The sequence below is a fragment of the Octopus bimaculoides genome, chromosome 4 (assembly GCF_001194135.2).
Source record: "Octopus bimaculoides isolate UCB-OBI-ISO-001 chromosome 4, ASM119413v2, whole genome shotgun sequence".
NCBI classification, from domain to species: domain Eukaryota; kingdom Metazoa; phylum Mollusca; class Cephalopoda; order Octopoda; family Octopodidae; genus Octopus; species Octopus bimaculoides.
Window position 1 is genome coordinate 89,143,373 of NC_068984.1, and position 12,833 is coordinate 89,156,205.

The 12,833-nt window shown below is 33.0% G+C and overlaps 1 protein-coding gene across 2 annotated transcripts in view; it reads left to right on the forward strand.

Moving 5' to 3' along the window:
* The window catches only part of LOC106883765 (twisted gastrulation protein homolog 1-A), a 91,303-nt gene extending 80,065 nt beyond the window's left edge, over window positions 1-11,238 (forward strand). For both annotated transcript variants that reach the window (XM_052967226.1, XM_014934885.2), the window contains exon 4: window positions 7,728-11,238. In XM_052967226.1, the coding sequence (XP_052823186.1) occupies window positions 7,728-8,257 (530 nt within the window). In that variant the 3' untranslated portion in view covers window positions 8,258-11,238. The remainder of the gene's footprint in view (window positions 1-7,727) is intronic.
* The last annotated feature ends 1,595 nt before the right edge of the window (window positions 11,239-12,833 follow it).

Consider the following 12,833-nt stretch of genomic DNA (forward strand, 5'->3'; position numbering starts at 1 on the left):
GCCCTATGGGTCTGGGTTTGGAAAAATAAGAATATTGTCAACCTCTGATATAAATAAGATATTTATGTGTATATGTAAAAATATTATACTTGCAGAATATCATCAATAAAATAAATACATTTTAAGTCCTGGAACTGATATAATTGACTAGGTACTTCCCTCAAAATTTGAATTTTTGAGTCTGTTGCTGTTGTTATTTTTATTATTATTTCCTTTTGTGGTATGTTTTTGTTCTGGAGCCATTGCTGCAGAGGATGAAGACTTACAAGATGGTAGGCTTGCAACTCAGTATTTGGAGAGGTAAATCCATACCAGCCAGGTGTGATTTCTGTCTATAGACTGCAGGCTTGATTAAGGTGCTTAGGGTCTGGCTTGGACCAGACCTATAGCTCAGTTAGATCTGAGAAGTCATAATTTTTATCATATCCAATGCTAAAGTTTTATTATTATTAAGGCAGTGAGCTGGCAGAAAAGTTAGCATGCCAGGTAAAATGCTTAGCGGTATTTCGTCTGTCTTTACGTTCTGAGTTCAAATTCTGCCGAGGTCAACTTTGCCTCTCATTCTTTCGGAGTCGATAAATTAAGTACCAGTGAAACACTGGGATTGATGTAATCAGCTATCCCTCCTCACCAAATTTCAGGCATTGTGCCATTAGTAGAAAGGATTATTATTGAGTGAGAGAGCAGTGCATGCCATCAAAGTGACACTGGAGTAAAATATACAAAGCCCAGTATACCCATCATGACTAACCATTTGATAAGGGCACACAAGGCACATGCATCACAACCATGGTGATCTCATATCAAGATAAATAGCGCATGACCTTGCAGGTGGAGCCCAGTTAGAATTTTCTTCAGTTCAAGTAGCCCATCCCACTCAAAAGGTTCCTGAATAAGGGTTGTTTAAGGATGTTGAATGAGATACTTATGTTTCTGGAGGTGAATTATTCAAGCCCCAAAGAATTCCTCTCCAACACATAGCTACGATGCTCTCCCACTACTGCTTGTGATCAGAGATGCACATACCATCAGCCACCACGGGACATGCTCAACTGATCAAACAAGTGACAAGCAAGTCCGTGGTATTGAGCAAAATATTTGCTCTAGCCCATCTTTTATACCAAGACAAAGCATGTACTTGGTAACACTTCCAATCAGTTAAGATCAGAAGCCATGAGAGCCAGTGCCTCGTACTGCACCAGGACATAGTGCCTGATTATTATTATTATTATTATTATTATTATTATTATCATTATAAAGGCAGCAAGCTGGTGGAACCATTAGCATGTTAAGCAAAATGCTTAGAGGCATTTCTTCTGTCTTTATGTTGAGTTCAAATTCCACCAAGGTTGACTTTGCACCTCATCCTTTCAGGTTTCAATAAGATAAGTACTAGTTGAGTATTGGGGGGTCAATGTAATCAACTAACTCCTCCCCTTAAAATTACTGGTCTTGTACTGAAATTAGAAAGAATTATTAAGAGACACATTATTATCTGTTGGGACTGATATTTCAGTGAGGAGGCTCTTCTTTCTTTGGTTGTCTTTGACAAAAATATCCAGCAAGTGTGCCTTGATCTTGGCTGTGTGGATTGTTATTAATTTCATGCTGACTATTTCATGCAAGTTCCTACTGCATAACCAAGTACACTTTCATATTCCTGAGGTATTTGCACTATTATTTTGACAGATGTAGATTTGTGTTGGTTTACTGTGTTAGCTTTGCTTTGCTATACGGCAGTGTTTCTCAACTATATTTTGCTTATAGACCCCTTTGACTCCTATTTCACTCAGGTGGACCCCCAAAGCTATTTTATGTTTAAAAAATCCTATTATATTTTTATGAAGAAATATTAAGAGGAATTGTATTAAAAAAAAATTGTTAAAATTGTTAAAATATTCTAGTTATTGCACATAAATTTAAACAACAAAATCTTTATATGAACCCCCATAGGGACCCCAGTTGAGAACCACTTCTATTGGGGATGAGTTTCTGGAAATGCCAGTTTGGTGTTTTCTCTGTTGTTTAAAGTATGTGTAACATCTCTTGTACTATATTGTCGGGTGGTGAATATGTTTTGTATGTGCTGTGTAACTGATGATTTATGTTGTTTGTTTTGAAATGGTGGTGGTGTATAGCATGTGGTGTGTGGTTTGCATGGCATTAATGGGTTGCAGCTGTGTAGAATTATATGTATTATAATGCCGGATATTGGTTATAGAGGAGTGTGGTGCATTGTTTTGGTGGGAGTTGATCTTATATAGTATGTGCTGGGTAAGCTGTGTTAATTTATTGGTTGTTATTATGTAATGTATGTGTTGTGTGCAGAGAGTATACTGAGTGTGCTGTGTTGTGCTGCTGAATTGTCTTGCATATAGGATACAAACTATATCTGAGCAGATATTGGTGTGGAGGAACAGTGTATAATGTTGTGGGGCACATATGACTCATGTGATTTTATTCATCATTATCATCACCAATTTCATGCAACAGTTTCATGCCAACTTCTACTGCACCACCAACTACCTCTATGTTCATGAGATGTGTGCAATGTTATTTCCTGTGGTGTAGAATTATTTGTACATTACATCTGTTTTGCGTTGGTGTGGGATCTTTGTATTTTTTTGTTTTTGTTTATGATATTTCACCATTTAGTATATACAAGTATGAGTTATGTGCACACTCCAAAATGCAGTGGTTGACTGCATGAGTGCAGGCTATAGAGGTAAGCAAGATGTATCTGGTCTGAGCATGACAGTTGCTCTTCTGTATTCGTTGTTTATACATTGCAGCAGCATAGTGTTTAGGGCCAGTGAAGGCTTTGAGACTATAGCTATTTCCGTGTCTGAGTTTTTATATTTGTTTGGATTGAATGGAAAATAGTGTCCTTTAGCTGCAGTTGTAGTAGTGATCTAGGCTGCTTTATATGTGTCTTAGTCTTGTGTGGGGATTTTTTCATTTAGTGACCAGGAATGTGAGGGCTGGAGTTTGCTACAGTAAACAAACTATGTACCTCACATGTCCAACTAGTCTTTCAGTTTTTCTTTTCACATTGTGCAGGTGATCTGTAGGTGTGGTCTGTATACGAAATCTGTGTACAAGCTGTGATCATGTGAAGTTTGCTGTTTTGTGACCTTTGTAGTTAATTGGAGTTTTATTATATAGAGACAGAAGACCCAAGCCACCTGAGTTAATGATGGATCTACTATATCATTTGTACATTAAATCCTGTTATTTCTTTCTGTTAGTCAAACATGTGTGTTCTATGAGTTTGTGCATCATTTGGCTTTCTTTACTATTTCTTCTATTTGTTCTGTGAATTTTATAGAAATGTTGTATATAAGTAACTCCTAGTATTTTGTCTTCTGTTGTGTTTTGTTTGTTTATGTTGAGGATGATGGTATTGATACTCAATTCATGAAATTATTAACTTTTCAACCTATATAACCAACTGATAGAAAACTGAGAGCTACTATAATTTTAAACATTATATGAGGTTCATATATGAAAATTTCACAGCTGACAAGATATTCTTATGGAATGTGACCAAATGATGATTATTTTTCAGTATGGTCCCCTTTGCAGTTCACACACTTCTTCTATTGGTGTTGCAGTACTTAGATCCCATTGGTGAAGAAGCTTTCATCTTGTAGATCAAAAACGTCATCAATGGCAGATTTAACGTCATTGTCCCTGTGATACTGGTTCCTAGCCAAGTGTTTTTTTCATATTAGGGAACAGATGATAGTCAGATGAGGCGAAATAAGGAGCTGATCAACCAATTTAAAGCCACAGTCACTCACAGAAGCCATTGAAACCAAGAACCTGTGTGCTGGAGCCATTGCTCCTAATGAAACAAGGCTCCTTTCATCAGTTTTCCTGGGTGTTGGATCTTGATAGCCTTTTGTAACTGCCTCAACAAGTTAGCATAGTACTCTCCATTGATGGTGTGGCCCTTTTGAAGATACCAAGTTCATTGTGCAGAATATTCTCAACTCTCTCACAGGATATAACAGCATTGGTTATTTGATTTATAATCAATTGCCTGTCATCTATCACTATGTGGTGAACACAATGTTTTCCTTGGTGGTGGTAGTTGCAGGGCATCCAGATGTTGGGTCATCTTCAAGACTCTCCATTCTCCTCCTAAATTTAGCTGCTCATTTTTGTATTGTTGATAAAGCTGGAACATCATCTTCTAATGTAGCAACCATGTTAGCATGAATGTCCTTGGGGGCTAAGCCTGCAGTTATTAATGAGTTGAAATTAATTATGAATGAATGTTGGCTGAATAATATTTTTTTCAATACAGAGAAATTTTTTCCCAAAATGTGTAATCACCAGCAGAGAATGATAGAAGCTATGAATTTGCATGAAATAAATATGGCACAAAGAAGCTATCACTCTCTGATCAAATCCTCTTGCTATTTTCACTTTGATCACCATCATAATCTACAGGTTTGTAAAAATAGACTGGACAATGAAAGAGAGTGCAACATATGGAAACTGTCATGTTGCATTCCTTACAATTCATCAATGCATTGCCAGACTGTACAATATGGACTTTAGCTAGGTGAATCACAGGTTAGCTAGGAAAATGGATCTGTGGAGTGTCCATCATCATTCTGTCACAGAACTACACAATCAAATTGACCCTGACACATAGAATGCAAACCACCAGACACAAATGCAGAAGAGATCTTGATGAACCACCAGACATAAATGTAGAAGAGATCTTGATCAGAATCAACTCCTGTGCCTTCACTGTGGTTGCCACCAAGACCTACAGGAACAATAGCAGAGACACAACATATCTACATACTATATTGCAAACCATTTGATAAACCACCTATATGTCAGAGTGGGGTCATCAATCAAGCAAGCACAAAGTATTGTATATCTGGAGTGGTTAGATTTGTGAATCATAACTTTGTGCTGTATTGGTGTAGGTTTGCTCAAAAATGACCACTCAGCCACAACAGACCCAGTTATTTTGGCTAAATTTTGCAAAACTAATATGTTGTCATTTGCTACTAAAGCAGTTAAGAAGTGGAAAATGAATGAAGGTAAAAAAAAAATATAGGAAAGACAACATTGTGTAGAGATAACTAGAAGAAAGTATTAGATAGAACTACTGAAGCTTCTAAGATTTTTGTTAGATTTAATTTTCTTTCTTTCTTTCTAATGCGTTTCTTTCACCCTTCCTCCACAAGGAGCAGATAGATTAATTCTCAAACGATTCTGTAATTGAAACAGCTTAAGAATTTTTTAGTATTTTTTGGTTTAGAGAGTAGTTCTTTGAAATTCTCATCTCCTAAAATATTGCTGTATCATTTCTATAATTCTTTTCATGTTTTCTGAAACATTCTTCATATTCTAAAACAAGTTGGTATTAGACAGAAGGGGGAATGATCAAGTATCACATTAATGGAGGGCAAATAGGAAATTTTTTCACAAACATTTAAAATGTATACTTCAGGGTTTTCTCAAGTAGTGAATGTGTATTGGTTAGTTTTTCATCAGTATGATTTATTTAGAAACAAAGAAATATTCCATTGACACAAACAAAGACATATTCCATTGATGCATGCAAAATTGTTGTTCTAATCCTTTATAGCAACAGAGCAAGCTAAGTTAATTTATTTATACTTATAGCTAAGGAAGAGGTTTGTATTTGACACATTAAATGTATACTTATAAACTTTGGCAAATTAACTGCAACCAGATGTGTGAGGTGGGGATGAGAGGGGGTAGAGTAGGTTGGGGTGGGGAGCATGCCCCAGAAAAATGCCTTTGCTGTAACAGGCTATTTCTGTTAAGCTAATAACCAAATCCCAAAATAGTTCCATTTGAGCAACTTCATGCTGAAGATCAGAAATTTTTAACTCTCACAGTGCCCAGTTAAAGTTTACAACACTGATAATTGAAAGATTTTAGGACCAAAGTAGTTTTTAAATGTTTATTCTAAATGAGAATGTTTTTACCAGTTATGAATATAGACAAATGACCTATCAGCATATTGAGTTCCTTCTCATAATTTGGCATCTTGTATAAACTGTTTAAAAGTATAACATATTTTGCTTTCTATTTAATGGGCATATTTCTTTACATTCTGTACAACACTGCATGTATCTATCAGTCCTATATCACTTGAAACTGCCTGAATCAAAATACTCTCAGTGACATTTGTTTTAAAGAAAGTTATGAACTTACTAATCTAAGGAAGAAAACTTGAAACCCTTCCTCTATCATTTATTTACTTTCTATAATGTTCACTATTAAAATCAGCATGTGTTGCTGAATATTTGCAATTTATTTCTGGAGATTTTTTTTTAATTTTAACTTACATACATACATGGCTGTTTCTGAAGGGTGTAACTAGTCTGTAAATTTTATAATGAAAATGCTACGAAAAGGTCGAGGAAAAAAGTTTTTTCAATTTTCGTTTGTGATGTTTATATATCCATGTCTTATTAACTGCATTTAATATTTACTAACATCTTTCTTTTCACCATTTTATTTGGGTGTATATATGTCTTTTATAGTTTCTATTATGTAGTAAATTAACAATCATATATGCACAACATTATCGTTAGTACAAATGACTATTTAAATTAAAAATATTAAGCCTTTTCTGTGTCAGTGCCAATTTTCATAATTTGACCACAAATAAATACACTGTACTTGTTTGAATTTTTAAAAAGCCTTTTTGCTTAACCATTACATCACCACGATTTTGTCTTAGATATTCGACTAACATTCATCAGTCATCAGTTTACCATACAATTATTAAGATGGTTTTCTCTTGAATGGAACAATTTTTCTTCTTGGATATTTGTCAAGGCTTTCATCATTTTATCAGTAGAGCCTACTCTCCACTGGTTGTATTTGATGGTCTTATGCCAACTCTTTTTTTTTTTGCTATTTCTTTCATACACAAGAATATAAAGTAGCATACAATAATATTGATGGAGGCAAAGGGCTATGATTATAACGTATTGAACTGCCAGATTGTAAATCAGGAGTTTTGCTTTCACAGCATGCATCTTGGGCAGAAAACTTATTCTACATTCCTCAGTTGTTCCAAGTTTTCATGGGTTTGTTACTTGGTAGTTTATTCATTAAACGATTAAACATTTGTCTGCTTATCACTATGTTTGAATTGAAATCTCAGTGTTATCAACAAGTCTGGCTTGTGATGACACCAATATATTATTAATTTTTTTGAATAAAGAATTTCATTAATGGAGTAATACTTTATTGGACTCAGTGTGAATTGTTACTGAATACTTTTGAAAAATCAAATAGTTGCAAGTATATTATAGCTCAATATTCTTTTCTTTCCAATGCTAACTGTTCAATCTTGGAGTGAAGTTGATAGTCAATGGTTAAGGATGCAGCATGAGTGGTCTTGCATCTCTATCCGTTTGGGACCCGTTAAATAACAACATATTTAGTGGGTTGTTAAATAGATTTAATAATGACCTTATGGATTATTAAGAACATCAATGAAATTTTCATTCTTACTGTTTCTTTTTAAGCAATTGAGTAGAATACAACTTTATTATATTTTAACTTTAGAACACTTTGCTTCAGTGACGGTGAGTTACTAGTCAATGGTATGCATTGCAGTTTTGCAAAATAATTAAGATATCTACAAATTTCCTTTGTTATCTTTAATTTCTGTGATATTCCTAGCCCTTAATATATGTGATTTTATTTTGCAGGTAGTCCTCATTCTATCGAGATGACTCAGAAGGTTGATATGGTGAACTGTACAGTAGCATTTATGTCTCAGTGCACTTCCATACGTAAATGTAAAGCTTCATGCAAGTCAATGGGAGCAGCCCGATATCGATGGTTTCATGATTATGGTTGTTGTCAGTGTGTGGGCAATACATGTCCAGGATATGGTCTTAATGAACCACGATGCCTCCGTTGCCCTGATACAGAAGTGGACAGTTTTGAGGAAGACTTTGATGATGATTATATTGAGAATGCTGATGCTGTTGCCAACAAGAAGAATCAGTTTGATGAAAGCAGCTCAGAGAATCGTGATAAAGAACACAAGAAAAGACATAAAGAGAAGTCTATCAAAAGAGACAATGATATTCCAGAAATGAGCAAGGAATCCAGCAACACACCAGTTGAAAATGAGCAGACATTGAAAGACACGAATGATGTTAGTAAAGAAAAAGAAAAGCTTAGATATTCCTCAGATACTAAACAAGATACAAAATCTGGGGAACGGCTATAAATTATCTCTTCTAATTTCACCATCTTTTAAAAAGTTGGTTTCTTTTCTCTTGACTCTATTCCAACACAACCCCATCCATACTTTCTCCATGTACACACACACACACTTCTACATACTTTGTTGTATGATATAACTTGCATTCATTTCTGTCTAGCATTTGTTTTATCCTCCACTTTGGGTTGATCACAAGAGACAGTATTATAAAAAGGAAATGGCATAAGATTTAAACAGAAAAAAAAAATTTTCCTCTATTTTCTTTTTAATTTTTTTTTTTTAAGCTAAGAATGGCTAAAGAGGCATGATAGCTATGTGGTTAGGAAGCTGAACTGATGGCCAGATTGATAAGACATGGTTAAAAATATAATCCATACCACAGACATTATATCCTTCAGCAAGGAACCTTACTCAACTTGCCTCAGCTATGTCAAATTTAGCTGACACACACAAAAAAAAAGAGAAAAATATAGATACTAGTCCCACTTAAAGTACTGTGGTTGGTGTTAAAAATGGAGCAACCAGTCTTAAAAAAAGAAAAAAAAACCCACTAAGAACAGATGCAAATTCCAAATTTTGCTGGCTCATTCAGTCAAACAAACATTAAAGAATGAACAGTTGCATATACACATGCATATATACCTGTCAATGGATGTTCATGTGTGTATGTGTGCGTGTATGTATGTATGTATATATTTTAAGTTAAATGCCTGATTTTGAGCTGTTGGTTATGTACAGAACAAAATGTGTGTCAAGGTTAAAGAAAGGCTAACAAATGACCATGGAACAATAGTTAACCTGATAATTTCTTTGCATTTTTGTTTTTCTCTTGGAAAACTGGAAAAAAAAAGAAGAAAAATAATATATGTATAAATTCTTGGAAAGTTTTGGCACAGTGTTTTAACTAGTAAAAGCCAAAATGAAATAAGAAAATCATTGATTATTCAATGTTTTCTGACAAATTGTTGTTTGTAAATTTCTCCCCTTGTTTTCCTTCTTTATAGAATTTTTTTTTTTTTGTGACATTGGCGATGGCAAAATTGAAAAACTAGAAAAACACAAACGTGCGTGAGAGAGAGAGAGCGTGTGTATATAAATTTATATGTATATATGTGTTTTATGTGTGTATGTATATATATATATATATATATATATATATATATATATATATATATATATATATATATATATATATAGGTATGTGTGCATGTATTTGTATGTATGTATATATATGCACACAAATATGCACATGCATACATATATCTATCTATACATATATATACACACATACACAAATACACATGTTTACGTGTCTATATGTGTAAATATATTTGTAACAAATTTAGAGACACAAAACAGACCTATTTTTTATTTGAATGCATTACTTTTAATCCAAATGAGAGCAAATTAAGTATTTGTTTTTTAAATTTATTTATTGGATTGTTTTAAATACTTGTAGTTGCACTAGTAAACTGAAGTTAACCATTTGAAGGAATTACAAATTCTAATCATTTGTGCTCTTTACCTTCTATTTTCTTAAATACTTTTTACTTAGAACTATATGCATACTTAAATGTTTCATGTATGCTTGTGTTCTATTTGTTTTCTATCTCTAGATGAATTTCAGGTCAAAGAATCTATTCTCCTTCCCAGTTTTAAATTTCAAATTGAAAAATAATACTTAAAATGTTTTCATAAACCATAATCAGAAAGATTGTGTGTGTTGAAATTCAAACTCAAATAGAAATTCAATTAAAAAATAAATTTTAAAAAATTGAAATGTAAGCTAAGTAATATTGGTTAGGCATTCAATTTTAGTTTCTTTCGTTTTTTCATATTCCTTCCCTGCTTTTCTCTCTCTTTCTGAGTTAAGTTTATGAAAACTTCAAGTTTTGTCAGTTTGAATTTTCAAGTTGAAATAGAATCTACAAGAAAAATTAGATTGCATTTTCCATTTCTATATAGGCAGTTATCTAATTTTCTTACAGACAAATTGACACATTTTCCTTTCACTTTATACATGTGGGTTATTTTCTTTTCATTTCTAAATTTTCAAGATTTGGTTCTGCATGTGCTTATATTCTCTCCCCTCCCCCTCTCTCTCTCTCTCTCTCTCTCTCTCTCTCTCACTCACTCACTCACTCACTCACTCACTCACTCACTCACTCACTCACTCACTCACTCACTCACTCACTCACTCACTCACTCACTCACACACACACACACACACACACACACACACAACTTACTTTTTAATAATGTTATCATCACAAAAACAAAAATGTGGGAGTATTTATTTATTTATTGCCCATATATTTGTTTAAGGAATTAAAGCATTTTTATTTAAGCTAAAACTTAAAGACACTGCAACAATGTCTAGAAAGCCATTAACTATTGAATACAATGATTTCTTCACTTCTTGTATCATGTGATGGTATTGGAAATCACTATTTGTGTGTATGGTGTTTAAAAGTACATCTAAAATTCTGGCTTTGGGGACATGCATCCATTGAATGCCCTTTGTATTTTTGTGTAAAATGTTTCTGTTTGTCCAGCTGGAAAGTGATTGACAGGCTTTCTTGGAAAGTGACCTGCTGTAAACTAGCATTCTGTCCGCAAAAAGAAATTCTCTCTCTCTCTCTCTCTCTCTTTCTCTCTCTCAATTGTATGCTGGCACTATGAACATCAAAAAAATGCATTGTTACTATTATTATTTTTATTTTTAAAAACTACATGTAAAATATTTTATATCTCTAATAGTTACAGAATATTTTCTTTATTGTTTTTAGATTCATTTCATTATATTCTAAACCTCTTTAACAGCTTATATAGTATGATTGTGTTTTATATAAATTGGACATTATATGATATTTTCATTGCTGGTCAAAGAAAGTTACAGGTATGTCTTTTTTTTTTTAGTTCACATTTTCTGATAAACAATTAAAAGTATAGAACTCTTGCTCCCTACAATAAAGGTTTTATTTATTTATCTATTTTTCTTTCTTTGATTTACATATAATCCTCCTATACTATCTTTTGAAAACTGTTTAATTCTTGTGTAACTCAGAGACATGTAGTATATTGGAAATGGAATGCTTCACTTGTTTCTACCATTCTGTAAGCTTTCAGTGTTGTTCCTGTTTGCAGGTGAAGAATCTTTGTATTCTTTGTTTTGTCTGAGATTAATTGAGTTAACTCATTTTCTCTTTAGAAGAAAATAACTCAATCACAGCTGAGCACTCTGAAAGAGATAAATTCCCAGTACAACAGTTAAAAAAAAAAAAAAAAAAAAAAAAAAAAAAAACATGGAGACTTTTTCTCAAGTATCTTTTATGAAACATAGTCTTTTTTTTTTAAAGATAGTTTTGAGTTTTAATTTATTTCTGAAAAGCTGCACCTTTCTACTTGATTTTGCTTCAATGGATCAGCCATTATTAATCAGTATAGCATTATTTTATTTACCTACTAGAGATCTAACTATGATATTGATGTATATGTGTATGTGCACACACACACCCACACGCACGCACATACATACACACACGCGCACACACACCTTTAACTTATATGTAACTTAAATTCTGGTGTTGTAATTCCTTCAAGAGATCTAGTTATGTACAAGCATTAGATTACTAGATTTACGATCACATGGTTATGAAGTCAAACTTAACTGCGAGTATTTATGTTATTCTCATCAGTAAAACATATAGTACTTCTTACTTAATTTGCTTGACTGGAAATATATGCTGCTTTTACTTTTTAGTTGATTGGTAAATTGTTTTAAAAGGATAGACTTATATTAAGCTCTCCCCACCCCCTTCTGCTGGAGGTTGCCTTTTATTCCATGCTGGCATGGGCTGGACACATTAAATATGTTCATGGAGGTGTTTTTAACAAATGAAAAGCCATTTCTAGTGCTAAATATTTTAAAGTAAAAATTTAGGGAACATGAGCTTGAAAAATTAATCCCTAACTTAAGACCTGTTGTGAGGTTTCAACCCTTATTTTTATTATATTATACTAGAAATGTATAAAAGCAGACTATGGGGTTCCTGTGTAGGTTTCATAAAAGTTAGTATTAGGAATTTTCTAACCAGTCAGTAATCTGTATTAGCCTAGATTTCTGTATGATAAACACTGGGTTTTATTAAGAATTTTCGTATTTGTTACTCTCAGTAATTAAGTTAAAGTTTCTTTCTTAGATGTATTAAAATTATTTCAGCTATAACTGAAACAGAATTGTTGAAAAATCAAATTTTGGCTAAACTCAAAGTTCTGCCAACTTTTGGTCTTTTTTTTTTTTTTTAACCTACAGATTTGTACATATCCAGGCTTCACATAAAGAATTTTTAAATTGACTAAAATATTAAAGATATAGCTGCTGGCTTGTGCAAGGACCTTAAATTTAAAGCCCAGACATTAAAAAAATCCTTTAGACAATCATAAGTTTTTATTTTTCAACCAAGAAAAAATTTTTAAGAAAATCTGTGTTTTAAAATTGTTTTTTTATTTTTTTGCTTATCTGTTAGAATTAGACATGTTGACTTAATACATTACATACCCTAACCTAGAGATTACAAGA